The sequence below is a fragment of the Diceros bicornis genome, chromosome 22 (assembly GCF_020826845.1).
Source record: "Diceros bicornis minor isolate mBicDic1 chromosome 22, mDicBic1.mat.cur, whole genome shotgun sequence".
Classification (NCBI taxonomy): domain Eukaryota; kingdom Metazoa; phylum Chordata; class Mammalia; order Perissodactyla; family Rhinocerotidae; genus Diceros; species Diceros bicornis.
Window position 1 is genome coordinate 58,991,437 of NC_080761.1, and position 16,725 is coordinate 59,008,161.

A 16,725-nucleotide genomic window follows, 5' to 3' on the forward strand; every position below is an offset into this window, starting at 1 on the left:
CTGGGCAGCTTCCAAGCAGTGGGCAGGGTGTGGGCTGGGAACCTGTCAGGAATGGCGTCAGCCCGCCTGCAGTTGGGGCAGCCCCTGGGGGACATCACAAAGGCGCCACCACAGCCTCCACGCCCAGACGAGTGTCCTGTCGTCCAGGAGGATGTCACCCGTCTTCCCCAGAGCAGCTGGGGCGGTTTGTGGGCAGGGTGGGGTGGAGGCCCAGGGTTTCTGGAAGCCCTCGGTGGGCGCCCTTGGGACACCCACGGCTGGACACCCCAGTCAGAGGGCGAATGCCACTGCTCTGAGTGCTTCCCCTGGCTGGGAGGCAGGTTTTGAGATGGACTCCAGGCTGCACAGGACGGCGTGAGGTGGGACGAGGACACTTTGGTCAGAAGAAATTCCTACGGCTGGGCTGAGGGACCAGGGGCACGGTCTCCACCTCTCTGACCTCCAGCCTCCTGGCCGGTGAGCTGGGGCAGTGAGCACAGGGACGGGGATAGGTGCTTCAAAAACATCCACGTTGTTGTCTTACACAGCTTCATTGAGGTATAATTGTCTACATTGAAAGGATTCAGTTTGGTTAGTTTTCACGTGGGTGTATCCTCCTGAGATCAACAACAGGACGAGGCAATGAAGTTCTCATCACCCCACGTCTCCTCATCCCCGTTTCTAATGTCTCCTCTCCCTGTCCCCAAGCCACCACTGTACATGTTTGTTTGCATTTTCTAGAGTTTTATGTAAATGGAATCATACAGTGCATATTGATTTTTTTGTCTGGCTTTCCACTTAGCATAATTTTGAGATGTATCCATGTTAATGTGGGTATTGATAGCTGCTCCCTTTTGATGGCTGAGTAGTATTCCACTGTGGCTGCGCCACACTTTTTAAAAAAATCCATTTTCCTGTTGTTGGTCACTGGGTGGTTTTCAGCTTGTTTGTTTTGGCTGTTACAAATATATACATTCCTGTAGCATCTGTGTATGGGCACGTGCTTTCATTTCTCTTGGGTAAACACTGAGGAGTGGACAGCTATGCCATCTGTCAGATATGTGCTTACTGTTTTAAGAATCTGCCGAATTCCTTCCCCAAGTGGTTGTACCAGTTGACCTTCCCCACCAGCACTGTCGGAGAGTTCCAGTCGCCCCACACTTGGACCAGCCTTGGTAGGGTCAGGCATTTTCATCCTCAGCGTCCTAGTAGGTATGTAGTGGTGTCTCATGTCATTTGCATTTCCCTGGTTGCTTCCAACGCTGAGCCATCTGTTTGTGCGATTCTTTCCTGTACGTGTATCTTGGGTGAAGTATCTGTTCACTTCTTTCACTCTTTTTTTTTTTTCTGGTGAGGAAGATTAGCCCTGGGCTAACATCTGTGCCCGTCTTCCTCTACTTCATATGTGGGACGCCTGCCACAGCATGGCTTGACAAGCAGTGCATATCCAAACCCGCGAACCCCAGGCCACCGAAGCAGAGTGCACGAACTTAACCACTACACCACTGGGCCAGCTCCATCTTTCACTCATTTTTTACTGGATTGATTTTCTGATTGAGTTTTGAGAGTTCTTGTATTCTGGATACAAGTCCTTTATTAAGTGTGTAATTTGCACAGATTTTCTCCCAGTCTATGACTTGACTTTTTTTTTTTTTGAGTGAAAAGCATTCTGGAGATTAGTTGCACAACAGTGTGAATGTACTTAACATTACTGAACTGTACACTTTAAAATGATTAAAGATGGTAAAATATATGTTGTGTATTTTACCACAATTAAAAGATTCCTGGTTTAAAAAAAAGCTTCCTAAGTTTTATCATTAAATGAATTCTTGTTTTGCCATTATTTTTTGACTCTCTTTATTCCTGGTAATGCTTTTTGTCTAGGAGTCTTATTTTGTATGTTATTACTGTAAGTATGCCAGCTTTCTTATGATTAGTATTGTTTGGTAGATCTTTTTATTTCTGTTTATTTTCAGCTTTCTGTGTCCTTATTTTTGTTCTATATATGTCTCATAAGTAGCATTTAGCTGGATTTTATGTGGGTGTAGTTTCTTATATAGTCATGTGCTGCATAACAACGTTTCCCGTGTGACTGGTGCCATACAGCCGAGGTGTGTAGTAGGCTGCACCATCTCGGTCTGTGTGAGTATGCTCTGTGATGTTCACACATTGGCAGAATCACCTAACAGTGCATTTCTCAGACCGTGTCTCTGTCATTAAGCGACGCATGACTGTTATCTGTGAGCGTGGTTTTTGTTTTTTGTTTTAGATTCCACATATAGAGATTCTAGGGGCCCGCCCGGTGGCGCAAGCAGTTAGGTGCGCGTGCTCCGCTGCAGCGGCCCAGGGTTCGCAGGTTCGGATCCCCTGGCGCACTGCTTGTCAAGCCATGCTGTGGCGGCATCCCGTATAAAGTAGAGGAAGATAGGCACAGATGTTAGCCCAGGGCCACTCTTCCTCAGCAAAAAGAGGAGGATTGGCAGATGTTAGCTCAGGGCTGGTCTTCCTCACAAAAAAAAAAAAAAAAGAGAGAGAGAGATTCTACGGTATTTGTCTTTCTCTGTGTGACTTATTTCACAAGCGTAATGCCCTCGAGCTCCATCCTTCTCTTAACTTGTCTTCCAAGCAGCGTAATTTCTTAGTTTTGAGGTCCAAATTACCAATTTTTTCTTCTGTGGGTCATGTGCAAGGTCACAAACATTTTCTCTTATTTCCCCCTGGAAATGTTATACTTTTAATGTTTAAGCCTATGATCCATTTTTAATTAATTTTCATATATGCTGGGAGGTATGGATCGAACTTCATTTTTTACATACATTCATTTATTCCAGCACCATTTGTTAAAAAATTATCCCTTTTCCACCACATTGCCTTTTTCAAATCAGTTGGCCATCCGTGTGGGTCTGTTTCTGGATCCTCTGTTCTGTTCAGTAGATCTGTTTGTCCATCTTTATGCCAATACTGTACTGTCTTCTTTACTGTAGCTTTACTGTAAGTGTTGAAATCAGGTGGTGTTAGTCTTCCTTCTTTGGTTTTCGTTTTCAAAGTCATTTTGATTATTCTGAGTCCTCTGAATTTCCATATGAATTTTAGAATCAGCTGGTCCATCTCTACCAAAAAATGCTGGGATTTTAATTGGCATCGTAATGAATTGAAAGATCAATTTGTGGAAAATTGACATCTTAACAATATTGAATCTTGTGGCCCGTAAACATTTATTTAATTTTTCTCAACAATAGTTTGTGGGTTTTAGTGTTTTAAGTCTTTTACATCTTCTGTCAGATTTAAGCATAAGCATTTAATTTTTTTTTTTTTTTTTTTTTGTGAGGAGGACCAGCCCTGAGCTAACATCCAATGCCAATCCTCCTCTTTTTTTGCTGAGGAAGACTGGCCCTGGGCTAACATCCGTGCCCATCTTCCTCCACTTTATATGGGACGCCGCCACAGCATGGCTTGACAAGCCGTGCGTCGGTGCACACCCGGGATCCGAACCGGCGAACCCCGGGCCGCCACAGCGGAACGTGTGCACTTAACCGCTTGCGCCACCGGGCCGGCCCCAGCATTTAATATTTTTGATGCTATTGTAAGTAGCTTTTTTCCCTTTCTGATTGTTCTTTCCTAGTATATAGAAATGTTTGATTTTTATATATTTATCTTGTATCTTGGAGCCTAGCTAAACTCACTTATTATTTCTAGTGGCTTCTTTGTGGCTCCCTTTGGGTTTTCTTTGTGGACTGGGGTGTGATTTGTGAATAAACACAGTTCTACTTCCTCCTTCCCAGTCTGGGTGCCTATGATGTTTCTTGCTTCCTTGTGCTGTGGGCTGGGAACTGTGCTAGAGTGTGGAGCAGAAGTGGGGAGACTCAGCTTTTCACCATTAAGTAATGTCAGCTGTAAGGTGTTGGAAGAGGCCCTTTATCAGGCTGAGAAAGCTCCACTCTGTTTGCTGAGAGTGTTCGTCAGGAGTGGATGTTGAGGGGCCGGCCTAGTGGCATAGTGGTTAAGTTCACACACTCCACTTTGGCAGCCCAGGGTTCACAGGTTCCAATCCCAGGTGCGGACCGATGCACCGCTCATCAAGCCATGCTGTGGGGGCGTCCCATATACAAAATAGAGGAAGATGGACACAGTTGTCAGCTCAGGGACAATCTTCCTCAGCGAAAAGAGGAAGATTGGCAACAGATGTTAGCCCAGGGCCAGTCTTCCTCAACAAAAAATAAAAAATAAAATAGGAATGGATGTTGAGTTTTGTCAGATCATTTTCCTGCATCTCTTTTTTTTTTGGTTTGAGGAAGAGTAGCCCTGTGCTAACGTCTGTTGCCAATCTTCCTCTTTTTTTTTTCTCCCCAAAGCCCTAACACAGTTGTGTGTCATAGTTGTAGAGTTGTAGCTCTTCTGTGTGGGATGCCACCTCAGCATGGCTTGATGAGCGGTGAGTAGGTCTGCACCCAGGATTCGAACTGGCGAACCCTGGGCCGCCAAAGCAGAACGCACAAACTTAACGGCTATGCCACTGGGCCAGCCCTCCTGCGTCTTTTGAGATGATCATGATTTTCTTTTTGGCCTGTTAATATACTGAATTACACTGATTTTTTCCCTAATGTTAATCAACCCTATGTTGTTTGAATCAGCCCCACTGTATCATGATTTCTTATCCTTTTTATATAATGGTGGGTTCTATTTGACACAATTTTGTGAAGAATTGTTTGCATTCATGTTCATGGGGATATTGGTCTGTAGTTTTCTTTTTTTGTACTGTCTTTGGTTTTGGTTACAGGGTAATGCTGGCCTCATAAAATTAGTTGGAAAGTATTCCCTCCTTTTCAGATTTCTGGAAGAGTTTGTGTACAGTTGGATTTACTTCTTCCTTAAATGTTTGATAGAATTCACCAGTGAAACGCCACCTGGGCCCAGAATGTTCTCTGTGGGGTATTAACGACAGATTCAATTGCTGTGAGATACAGGACTCTCCAGGTCACCTGTGTCTTCCCAAGAGGGTTCTGGTAGTTTGTCTTCCAGGGAGCTGCCCATTTCACCTGAGTTGTCCCATTTCTTGGTGTAAAGCTGTTGGTGGTATTCCCTTAGTGTTCCTGTTAATGTGTGTAGTGCTGTCACTTTTCTTTCCTCAGGTTGTAATCTATGTTTTCTCTTCACCCCAGTTAGTCTGTCTAGCCGTTTATCGATTTGATTGATCTTTTTAGAGAAGTTGGTTTTGATTTAATTGATATTTCTCTACATTTTTTCTGTTTCTTTGATTTCTGTTGTGATCATTATTATTTCCTTTTTTTCCTTTGGGTTTCATTTGCCCTTGTTCTAGTTTTTTTTGTTTTAGTTTTTACTTTTTATTGAGGAAAACATATAGAGCACAAATCATGAGTGTGAACTTGCACAGGCTGAACACATCCACATGACGAGCCCCCAGATCAAGATTCAGAACATCTCTAGCCCCAGAGCCCCCGCAAGGGCCTCCCCCACCCAGGGGTCTGCATTGCGCTGACTTCCACCCCGTGGGTAGTTTTACTGATTCTTGGAAGTGTGCATATAATTGGAATCACACAGTGTATACTCTTCTGTGTCAGGCTTGTTTCACTCAGTGTCAAGTGAGATTCATCTGTTGTCTGTACAACAGTAGTTGACTCATTTTCATTTCTGTGTAGTATTTCACCCTGTGGCTGTGTGTATCACAATTTTCCTTCTCTTGCTGACAGACACATGGGAGCTCCCTGGTTTGGGGCGTTTGTGAACAGTGCTCCTGTAAACATGTCTCCTCATGCACACGTGTGAAGCATTCCTCTCCAGCCGGAGTGGGAATGCTGGGTCACAGGATAGGTGTGTGCTTAGCGTTGGTACCTACTGTTTTCCTAAGGGTTGTACCAGTTACACTCCCCCAAGAGGAGGAGGGTTCATGAGGGTGTAGGCGGGGTGTGACTGCCTGTGTCCTAGTCTACCATCGATGATGTCCAGTGTTTGTTGAGCACCCGAGTGAGTGAATACACAAGCACCCGGCTGAACGGGGAGACTCTTGTGACTGGGGCTGGCTGTACTCTCGTCAGACACCATCTGGGCTCAAAGACCAGCCGTAAACAGGAAACAGCCCCTCCCCTAAGGAATGCACAGCCTATACGGAAGGTTTAAAACTGTGTTCCAGTGGGGTTTATGGGGTCTGTGTTCGTACAAGGGGACTCGAACTGTCTGGGACTTGGAGGGGAGGAGCATGGCGCCCATGAGGCAGGACTTGAAGGCCTTCATCCCTCGGCCTGGAGGAGGCCTAGGGACTGTTTGGGCAAAGGCCTGGAGGAGTTCTCTGCCACCTGGGGTGCACACGGCCCATCGCGAGCTGTGTGCGGGGGCCCAGGCTCCTGGCCTTGCGAGGCTCAGTCTCCTCTGTTGAAGGGGCTCAGCCTGCAGGGCTGTGAGCTGTGCCCTGAGCTCTGGGCACGGTGCCTGGTCTGGTTTAAGGGTGGGAGCTGAGGTTACAGAGCGGATTGTTCCTTTCTCCTAACAGTCTGTGCTGTAAATATCCTCCTGAGCCCTTGCTTTAGCGGCACCTCACAAATTCGCATGTTCATTTCATTTCCATTCAGTTAAACGTACTCTCTGGTTTCACTTTCAATTTCTTCTTTCACCCATGCCTTACTTAGAAGTGTGTTGTTTAGTTGCCAGATATTTGGGGATTTTCCAGAGATCTTTTCTGTGTTGATTTCTCATTTAATTCCCTGTGGTCAGAGCACATACTTTGTGTGGCCTGAGTCCTTTTAAGTTTGAGCTGCATTTAATGGCCGGAGTACGGTCTGTCTGGGTAGATGTTCCGTGTGCCCCTGACGAGAGTGTGTGTGCTGCTGCTGCCACTAGGCAGGGCTTCTGTCCATGCCAGCTCGGTCCAGGCAGTGCTGTCCTCCGTGTCCTTCCTCACGTTCTGTCCCCTGTTTTGTGAATTCTTGAGAGAGAGTGTTGAACTCTCCCAACTGTAATTTTGGATTTGTCTATTTCTTCTCACAGTTCTGTCAGCTTTTGTGTCATGTATTTTGAATCTCTGTTATTAGGTATATAAACATGTAGAATTGTTATGTTCTCTTTGTGAATTAACCTTCCTCGTTCTTATGGAACGACCCCCTATCTCTGGTAATATTCTTTGCTGTGAATATCCACTGATATTAATAGAGCCATTTCAGCTTTCTTTTGATGAGTGTTAGCATGGTTTATCTTTTTCCATCCTTTAACTTTTTAAAACAGCTTTATTTGTTTATATAATTCACATCCCATACGATTTACTCATTTAAAATGTGCAATTCAGGGGGCGGCTCTGTGGCATGGTGGTTAAAGTGCATGTGCTCCACTGCGGCGGCCCAGGGTTCGCAGGTTTGGATCCTGGGCACACACCGACACACCGTTTGTCAAGCCATGCTGTGGCGGCATCCCATATAAAGTAGAGGAAGATGGGCACGGATGTTAGCCCAGGGCCAGTCTTCCTCAGGAACAAGAGGAGGATTGGCATCTGATGTTAGCTCAGGGCTAATCTTTCTCACCAAAAAAATGAAAAAGTAAAGTGTGCAATTCATTGGCTTTTAGCATATTCACGAAATTGTGCATCTATTACCACACCAATTTTAGAACATTTTCATCAGCCCAAAAAGATACCCTGTACTCCTTGACTGTCACCCCCTGCAGCCTCCCTATGCCACCCCCAGCCAAGGGCAACTATTGACCTGCTTTCTGTTTCTATTCATTTGCCTGTTTTGGACATTTCATATAAAGAAATCATACAATATGTGGTCCTTTGTGCCTGACTTTTTTCACATAGCAGAATATTTTCAAGGTTCATGTATATTGTATAAGTAATCCATGTATCAGTAATTCATTTCTTTTTATTATGAAGTAGTACTTCATTGTATGGCTAGACCACATTTTATTTATCTGTTCATTAATTGGTGGATATTTGGATTGTTTCCACGTTTTTGCTATTATGAACATTTGTGTACAACTTTTTGTGCGGATGTATATTTTCATCTCTCTTGGGCCTGTACCTAGCAGTGGAATTGCAGGACCGTTTGGTAATTGTATGTTAACTTTTTGAGGATCTGCCAGGCTGCAATCCACAGCAGCTGCACCATTTTACATTTCCACCAGCAATGTGTGAGGTTTCCAGTTTTTCCATATCTTTGCCAGACTTGTTATTTTCCCTTTCTTTTGCTTACAGCCATCCTAGTGGGTGTGGGGTGCTGTCTCATTGTGGTTTTGTCTTGCATTTCCCTGATGTCTACTGATGTTGGAGCACCTTTTCACGTGCTTGTTGGCCATTTTGTTTATATTCTTTGGAGAAATGTCTGTTCAAGTCCTTCGTCCATTTTTTAATTGGGTTGTTTGTCTTTTTATTGTTGATTTATAGGAGTTCTTTATATGTTCTGGATACTAGACCCTTCTCAGCTATAAGATTTGAAAATATTTTCTCCTGCTGTATGGGTTGTCTTTTCGCTTGATAGTGTCCTTTGATGCATAAATGTTTTAATTTTGATGAAGTCCAGTTTATTTTTTTATTTTGTTGCTTGTGCTTTTGGTGACATGTTCCCATTGCCAACAAGGTGGTGAAGATTTATCCCTTTGTGTTCTTCTGAGAGTTGTAGTTTTACTTCTTACGTTTAGGTCTCTGATCTGTTTTGAGTTAATTTTTGTGCATGATGTCAGGTCAGGATCCAACTTCATTCTTTTCCTGTGGATTCCATCTGTCCCAGCACCATTTGTTGAAAACCTGTTCTTTCGTCACTGAATTATCTTTGTACCCTTGTCAAAAATCGGCTGAGCACATATGCAAGAGTTTCCTTCTGGAGTCTTCTGTTCCATTGGTCTATATTGTCTGTCCTTATGCCAGTACCACACTATTTTGATCACTGTAGCCTCATACTAAGTTTTGAAATCGATAATTTGAGTCTTCCTGCTTGTTCTTTTTCACTATTATTTTAGCTATTCTGGGTCCCTTGCAATTCCTTAGGAATTTCCATTTCTGCAGAAAAAAAGCCATTGGAATTTTGATGAGGGTTGCATTGAATCTCCAGTTAATTATCTTTTAAAGGGACTTAATAAGAAAAACAAGCCATTTACCCACATGGTTATCATTTCTGGTGCTTTTCGCTTCTTGTAAATCTAGATTTACATCTGGCGTCATTTTTCTTCTGCCTGAAGGATTTTATTTAACACTTGGTGATGTAGGTCTACTGGTGATAAACTCGCTCAGCTTTTGTATGTCCAATGTCTTTACTCCACTTCCATTTGTGAACAGTTTTCACTGGGCATAGCGCTGTGGTTAATGGGTTTTTTGTTTTGTTTTTTCAAGATGTTGCTCCAGTGTCTCCGGGCTTGTCAGAGGAGCCTGCTGTCGTCCTGGTGTTTGCTTCTCCATAAGTGCTGTCTCCCTTTTCCTCTGGCTGATTTTAGTCTTTTCTCTCCATCACTGGTTTTAAACAATTTTGTGATGTACCTTGGTGTGGTTTTCTTCATATTTCTTGTGTTTGGGGGTTGACAAGCTGCTTGTGTTTGTGGATTGATAGTTTCCACCAAATCTGGAAAATTTTCAGCCATTATTTCTTCAAGTGTGTTTTTGTTTTGTTTTGTTTTTTTGTGAGGAGGATCAGCCCTGAGCTAACATCTGATGCCAATCCTCCTCTTTTTTTTTTTTTTTCCTGAGGAAGCTTGGCCCTGAGCTAACATCCGTGCCCATCTTCCTCCACTTTATATGGGACGCCCATGGCCTGCCAAGCGGTGCGTTGGTGCGCGCCCGGGATCCAAACCAGCGAACCCCAGGCTGCCGCAGCGGAACGCACGCACCTAACCGCTTGCGCCACCAGGCCGGCCCCCTTCAGGTGTTTTTTATGTGCTCACTTCTTTCTCTCCTCCGGGACACTCGTTACCCGTGTGTTGGACTCCTTGAAGTTGTCCCCCAGCTCACTCACTCTGTTTGGTTTTGCAGCCTTGTCTTCTCTGAGTGTTTCTCTTTGGGTAGACTTAACTGCTGTTTTTTCAAGTTACTTACCTTTTCTTCTGCCTGTGTCCTCTGCTGTTAGTCCCTTCCAGTGCCTTTTCATCTCACACGCCGTGACTCTGTGTTCTGTGTCTTCCAGTGGCTGCTCGGCCTGCCTCCTGAGCCTGTGGGACTCAGTCCTGCCCTGTCTCGTGGCTGTGACTCGGTCAGTCTGAGCTCCCCTCGTCCTCGTGGACCGTGGACCGGCTTCCCTGCCCCTTTGGGGGCCAGGTCCTCTCTGATTGGGTGCCAGCCTCTGATTCCGCCGTGTTGGGAGAGGGTGCTGTTACTCCTGTGTGTGTCCTCCGCTTTACTCTGGGATACAGTTTGATCCTTTCAGGTTTTGCCCTTTAGCTTCGTTGGTCAGGACCAGAGAGCACTTGCCTGGCTCTGTGGTGGCCGGGCCCCACAAGTGCTCCCCTCTAGCTGGTGGAACAAGCACTGCATTCTGCCTGTGCAGGTGACGGACTGTTCCCTCTGTCTCTCTGGGTGCTCCTTCCCCAGCTCCCATGGCTTCCCCGCAGGCTGCACTGACCGTCCATCCCCTGCGAAGACTCGGGGCCCCTCTGCCCGCAGGTCTGCCTCCTTAGCCACCTTGTCCACCGTCTTCCAGCACCATCCCCCCTGCTCAGGCCTTCTGGGCCGCCTCCGCCTCTGCACCATAGCCAGAGTTCCTTCTGCGGGAGTGGGGGCCGTCGTGGAGCCCCCTGTGCCCTGTCTTATATTACCTGGTGTCCAATAACTTGAACACCGTTGCTTAGCCACGTAAACTTCCCAGTTATTGTTAGTTTTCCCCACAGCCGATAGATCCAGTCCCTATGACTGTCTCGTCTTGGTGGGAGATGCAAGTCTCCACCTCCATTGTCTTTGAAAAACTGCTTGGAGCTCGTGGCCAGGCTGGGAGCTGGACAGAGGTGAAGATTCAGGTGAGGCCAGTAGGCCTGGACGTGGGGGGTGGGGAGGTGGCGTGGCATTTAGCCGTCCCGCCTTGGGACAGCCTCCGATGGTGACGTGATGCCTCATGACGTGTTGGTGCTCCGGTTTGAGGTTCACAAGCGCGTTCTGCTCTGTCGGCCAGGTTTGGCTTGTCTGGAGGTTTGGAGAGAGACCCATGAGCTGGCCGATGCTTTGCAGTGCACTTGACCCGTGGGTCGGGCCCTGCCTGTGCTTCCGGCAGGTTCTGGCATGCCCGGGGCTTGTGTGCAGCCAGGGGTTGGGGCTGCCACCTGGGATGGGGCGGGTCCTGCATAGGCGTGGATTTGTGCTTTGGTCTTTCCCTTGGACCAGTGTGGAGGAGGAGGGCAGAAACCACAGAGCTGAGCTGGCGGTTTGAGGAGAACCCGGTGTCTGCACAGACAGGTTGTGTCGGCTGCGCAGACAGATGGGCAGGACGCGCCCTGGGGGAGCATTTACCCTGACCATACTCTCCTTCATTTAGCCAGATCATCACTGGCAGATAAACAAGTGGCTTTCTACGTTTTGATTTTTTATATTGGAAGCAGTCCTGCTCAGTAACATCCTTGTACGTAGCTTTGCATGTTTCCCCGCTGTTTTCTTGGACTGAATTCGTAGTCTTCGTATTAAATAGTAAAAGTTCTTATTTCTCTCAAGAAATGAAGGCATCCATTTCCTTGCTCTTCAGTGCCCTCTCTCGATTTTATTTGCCTTCCCTGAGCCAGGAGCCCTGTAAAGAGACAGAGTCTCCCCCAGAGGTCTGCTTGGCAGCCGGTGGGAAGGGGGCCACTGGAGAGGACACAGAGGACAGGCCTGTGGGGGTCCCATCCTGGCTACTGGGATAGGTGTGGGGTGGGAGGGAAGGAGAAGCAAAGACGCCTTCTGGGGGCCTGGGCCCTCCCCTTGGGGGACACGACCCGATGGGAGGCCCCAGCTGGGACCTGGGGGGTGGACTGGGGCAAGCCGGCACCATTTCTGGTTACTGTCACCCATGGGGCTCCTCCCCGAGCTCCAAAGCCCTTGCTGGGTCTGGGGATGGCGGCGTCCTCTCCTCTCTGTCTGGCACTTTCAGGCCCTGGGCAGGCGGGTGGGGTCCCCTGACTTGGGCGTGTCGTGGCCCGTCAGCCGGTTCTGAACGTCCCGGTTCATACTCCTGTCCCCTCACTTGGGCTGGGCCTGAATGAGTGAACAGAAGTACCAGGGTCAGGCAGTGGGAGGGCGCCTCCCTGAGCCTCGGTTTCCCCATCTGAAGTGGGCCTCAGACCCACGTTGGTCCTGGGGGCTTCCCTGCCCGGGCCTCAGGACAGGGGCTGGTTCCCCAGAGGGGCTGTGCTGCAGAGATGTCGGCCAGGCCTCCTGTCCCTGCGTCCCGCCAAAGGGGTTCCACCCTTGCCTCACCCAGTCTCCGGGCCGGTCCTTGGCCCACCAGGCCCTGCTTAGTCCCGCCCAGGCCCCCCAGACCTTCCCCACCCCATCTGTAGTCCCCTCTACCCCTCCTGAGCCCCGTCCAGCTCCTCCCGCGACGGCCACAGGGCTGGTGCCAGGCTCTCTCTCACGAGCATCTCGTCTCTGCCAGGCCTTCGGACAGGCACACACCAACCACAAGAAGGTGGCCGCGGACGGCGAGAGCCGGGAGGAGAGTCTGATCCAGGAGTCGGCCTCTAAGGAGCAGTACTACGTGCGCAAGGTGCTGGAGCTGCAGACAGAGCTGAAGCAGCTGCGCAACGTGCTCACCAACACGCAGTCGGAGAGCGAGCGCCTGGCCTCGGTGGCGCAGGAGCTGAAGGAGGCACGCAGCGGGCCTGGGCGGGGGCTGGGCTGGGGTGTGTGCGGCTGAGAGTGGGGGCGGGGGCCTCACCACCCGTCGTCCACCTGCCCAGCACAGCCTCACGTGGTGTGGAGGGCCCCGGTGGCGGGGGCCCAGCTCTGCGCTGGGTCCCAGGGGCAGCCTGCTGCTCGTCTGGAAAACAGGACTGCAGTGTCTGCCTGCTAGCTCCTGACCTCAGAGTCAGAAGGGGCCGCCAGGAATGGCGCTGGGGCCAGCTCAGCCCCTGACTGGGGCCTGGCTGTGCGAGGCTTGGCCAGACGGAGAGGGGAGGGCAGGTGATCGGTGCCCTCCGAGGGAGGTGGAAGGGTGGACTGCCGTCCCCAAGACGGGGTGGGACAGCCACAGGGTCAGCAGGCGTAGCCGGAAGTCCACGAGTACAGTCCTGGCCGTGGCCTTGGGACCCTGGTCCTCGGAGGCCCTGGGTTCTCATCAGGAAGGGCAAGGGGCCTTGTTCTGGGCGGTGGGGAGACCCACTGTCTACCTCTGTTCTCTTGGGGGCAGTGACAGGTGATCAGACGGGTAGACGGTTCTGAACGGTGGGCAGCTCTGAGGTCGCCACCTTAGGCGGGAGGGTGTGTGGTCCTGGTCCCACGGGGCTGGGAGGGGATACTGGTGAGGTTTGGGGCAGAGCCTCAGGGCCGGCAGCAGCAGGACACACACATGCACACACACCAGGTTTGGGGTCAGCCTGTGGCCTTAGAGGAGCTTGGCTTGGTTCCGGGTGGTAGACAGCCCTCAGAGGCCTGGAGCCGAAGTGCGTGATCTTGTTTCCTCCCATGGGATCGCTCTGGTCAGGGCGGGCAGGAGAGGCCGTTGGTGCTGCCGGCCAGGCCCCCTTTTCCAGAAAAGCCGGTACAGGCACTCTGCCCAGCCTGGGCGCGTTCCACCCCATCCCTCTTGCGGGAGGGCCTGTGCCAGGCTGTCAGGAGAGCACCGGGGACCTGCTGACTCCTGGTTTGGGCATCCGGAAATGGGCTCAGCCTGTCCCACACGCCGTGAGAGAAGAGCAGGTCTGGTGGGGCCAGGATTCCTGCTGCTCTTGTCAGTGCGGCAGGAGGAAGCCTGCCACTCCCCACCCCACCAGTGAGGCGCCACCTGTCGCCTTGGGGGTCACTGTGGGATGGGCCACGTGGAGCCATCCCGGGTTCCTGGTTGGGGTGGAGGTGCCCCACTGTCACCTGCTTGGACCAGAGCCCTGGTCAGTGACCCCACCATCACCAGCTCCGTTTGTCCCTGTTGCTCTTCTGCCAGTCCTGGCCCTGTCACTTCTGCCTGAGCTGCCCAGCTCCTCCGTGGCCTCTGGCATGGCTGTCTCCCCACCATGAGGCTCATGCCCAAGGCTCCAGCCTGGCTGAGGAGCTCGGACCACATGGACATGATGCCAGGCACTGTCCTCGACAAGTACCAGCCCATGCCTGCCTTGGAGTGACCCGGCCACGCGGGCCATGCGGGGTTGCATCAGGAGATGCCCCTTCCATGAGGAAGGTGTTTGCGTCCCGGGGCCCAGTCCTGCCACCATCCACGGTCAGTGACTGATGTGCTCTGCAGTGCTGTGCCCTCTGACCCACTGCTGTCCTTCTCTATGACGACCAGCTCAGGTGTTCATCCCCCCATGCCCACCTCTCCAGGTAGACCCTTTGTCATGTGGCCCCTGTAACAAACATGCTCAGCATGTGGGACAGTTCTGGCTGCCCCGTAACGTCCCCTCAGTGACCCTGTGGACATCCGGTTACTTCCCTCATCTCACAGGTGGGGAAACAAAAGTGCAGGAGGTTTTGCCATGTTCCTGAGGTCACTGGGCCAGTAGCTCTGGGGTCCTGACCTCTGACTTCTGCATTGTGTGTGGACAAGCCTGGCCAGCTTCTGTCCTGGACGTGGCCTTGGGCCCCATTTTGCAGATGGAGAAGTGGAGTCCCAGGGAGCCAGCTGGAGGCAGTCAGATTAGGAAGAACAGGCTCCACCAGGACAGGGTGATTGGTCCGCTGTGACTCCGCCCTTGCTGTCCTGGTGGACCCTGCCCTCCCTGTCTTGGGAGACCCTGCCCTCTGTGTCCTGGGGGATCCAGTCCTCCCCGTCCTGGGGGACCAAGCCCTCTGTGTCCTGGGGGACCCTGGCCCCATGTCCTGGGGGACCCTGTCCTCCGTGTCCTGGTGGGTCCTGGTCTTGCTGTCCAGATGGAGCTTGTGTGCCTCAGGCCCTCTACAGGCCCAGGTGTGACAGAGATGTCACAGCAGAAGTTCCCTCCCTCGCCCAGCCCAGGAGCCAGGAAAGGGCTTGTTTCCTGCCTGGTGGCATCTGGGCTACCAGGAGCCTGCTGGGAGGAGGCTGAGTGTCTGGTGTCCACTGAGGCAGCTGGTGGGTCCAGAGCAGCAGTGCCAGGCAAGCTCTGCAGCGTGGGGTGGATGAGCTGGGGCAAGACACCCGGGTTTGGAGCTGGGGGATGGAGAGGCAGGGACTGTCACATGGGTGGACAGCCTGGAGGCAAGAGGAGGAGACCCAGGTATCTAGAGGAGGCAGCAGGGATGGGGTCCCGCAGTGGGAAGAGGAGCTGGGGGGGGGGGTCCTGGATGGGTCCCAAGGTAACGGACCCCACTGGAAGCACATGTTTCTCCTGGGGAGCAGGGCCGGACCTGACTCACTCGGGAGGACATCCAGCATCCCCCAGGAGATCAGGGGAGTCAGCGAGGGAGGGACCGCAGGAGGCAGGGTAGACACCCCTGCCTGGGCAGCCTGCACAGGGTGAGCTCACTCCACCACCTGCCTCTGAAATTACACATGAGAAACACTCACTGCCCTGGCATATTTGGGGTTCCCCAGACCCTCAGGATCCCCAGGAGAAGGTTCCCCCCGTCCTGCTCCCTCTTAGACCTGGCCTGCGCCCACAGTTGCAGCCGTGGGCACCAGGGCTTCCTAGGAGCTGAATTCTAGTTTATTACATTCACCTAATTTTAATGACATGTGATCAGTCCTGCGTGCCTCATGCCTGCAGTGTGCACACAGCTGAGCTCTGGAACCTTCCACTGCCCTGCAGAATCTGCACTGCCTGGCCCATCCCGGGACTCTGGTCAGACCAGCTTCAGCGTCTGCCTTGGGGCAGAGGGTCCATCCTGGGCAGTCACCTCCCTGAACCCAGTGGAAGAAGGGTGACGGGAGGTGCAGCGGGGCCCAGGCCCACGGGGCCAAGAGGAGAGAGCCCCCACCCATGGGATCGCTGCCCCTGCCACACGTCACTATGCCATCTGACTTGAGTGGTCATCACTGGTCCCCAGGTTCCCTCCCCTGATGCGCTCTTCTGTCCCTTGTCTCCTTGCTCCCTGCTCCCCCTGCCACAGTCCCTGTGGCCACAGCCCAGGCTGCAGGACTCCACGACCCAGAGTGTCACATTGCTGCTCCAGAACATTCCGGGCAGGGAGTCCCCCCACTGTGGGCCTTGGTCCCTCTGGGGGTGGACTGGCAGAGTGGACGGAGGCCTGGCTGGAAGGACAAGGGCCTGACTTGGCCTGGGTCCTGCCCCCGTGACCTGCCGGGACCTCCTGACCTAGAGCCACTTGTCTGCGGTCTGAGGACAGCCGTCCCCTCTGGTGTGAGTCCCGTCTGCATGTTCCTCCGTGGGCCTCTGCATGGTTTCCTGTCGAAGGGAAGTGTCTGCCCCACACCCCTCAGGGCTCCAGGAGGGCCGAGGCGTGGGTGCTGGGTGGACGGGGTCGGGGCTCTGAGAGGCACATGAGAGGGCGATTGACCCCGTCAGGTGCCTGCTGGGCCCCCAAGGCTGGCACTGTAGTCACCTCATTCTGAGGTCCCGGGGTCCCACAGAAGGGGGAGCTGAGATGGGACCCCATGCACCCACCTTCTCCGTCTGGCCTGTGCCCTCTTGGCAGGCCTCCTGTGTCTGCTGTCGCTGCCCATCATCAGGGCTATGTCGACAGGCTCACCTAGGGAAACCAAACCCCAC

General features: G+C 51.6%; 1 protein-coding gene across 3 annotated transcripts in view; it reads left to right on the forward strand.

Annotated features, from left to right (window-relative positions):
* The window catches only part of BICD2 (BICD cargo adaptor 2), a 55,299-nt gene that overhangs the window by 21,931 nt on the left and 16,643 nt on the right, over window positions 1-16,725 (forward strand). For 2 of the 3 annotated variants that reach the window (XM_058566086.1, XM_058566087.1), the window contains exon 2: window positions 12,522-12,734. The exons of the other annotated variant lie outside the window; for it this stretch is intronic. In XM_058566086.1, the coding sequence (XP_058422069.1) occupies window positions 12,522-12,734 (213 nt within the window). The remainder of the gene's footprint in view (window positions 1-12,521; window positions 12,735-16,725) is intronic. 3 annotated transcript variants of the gene reach the window in all.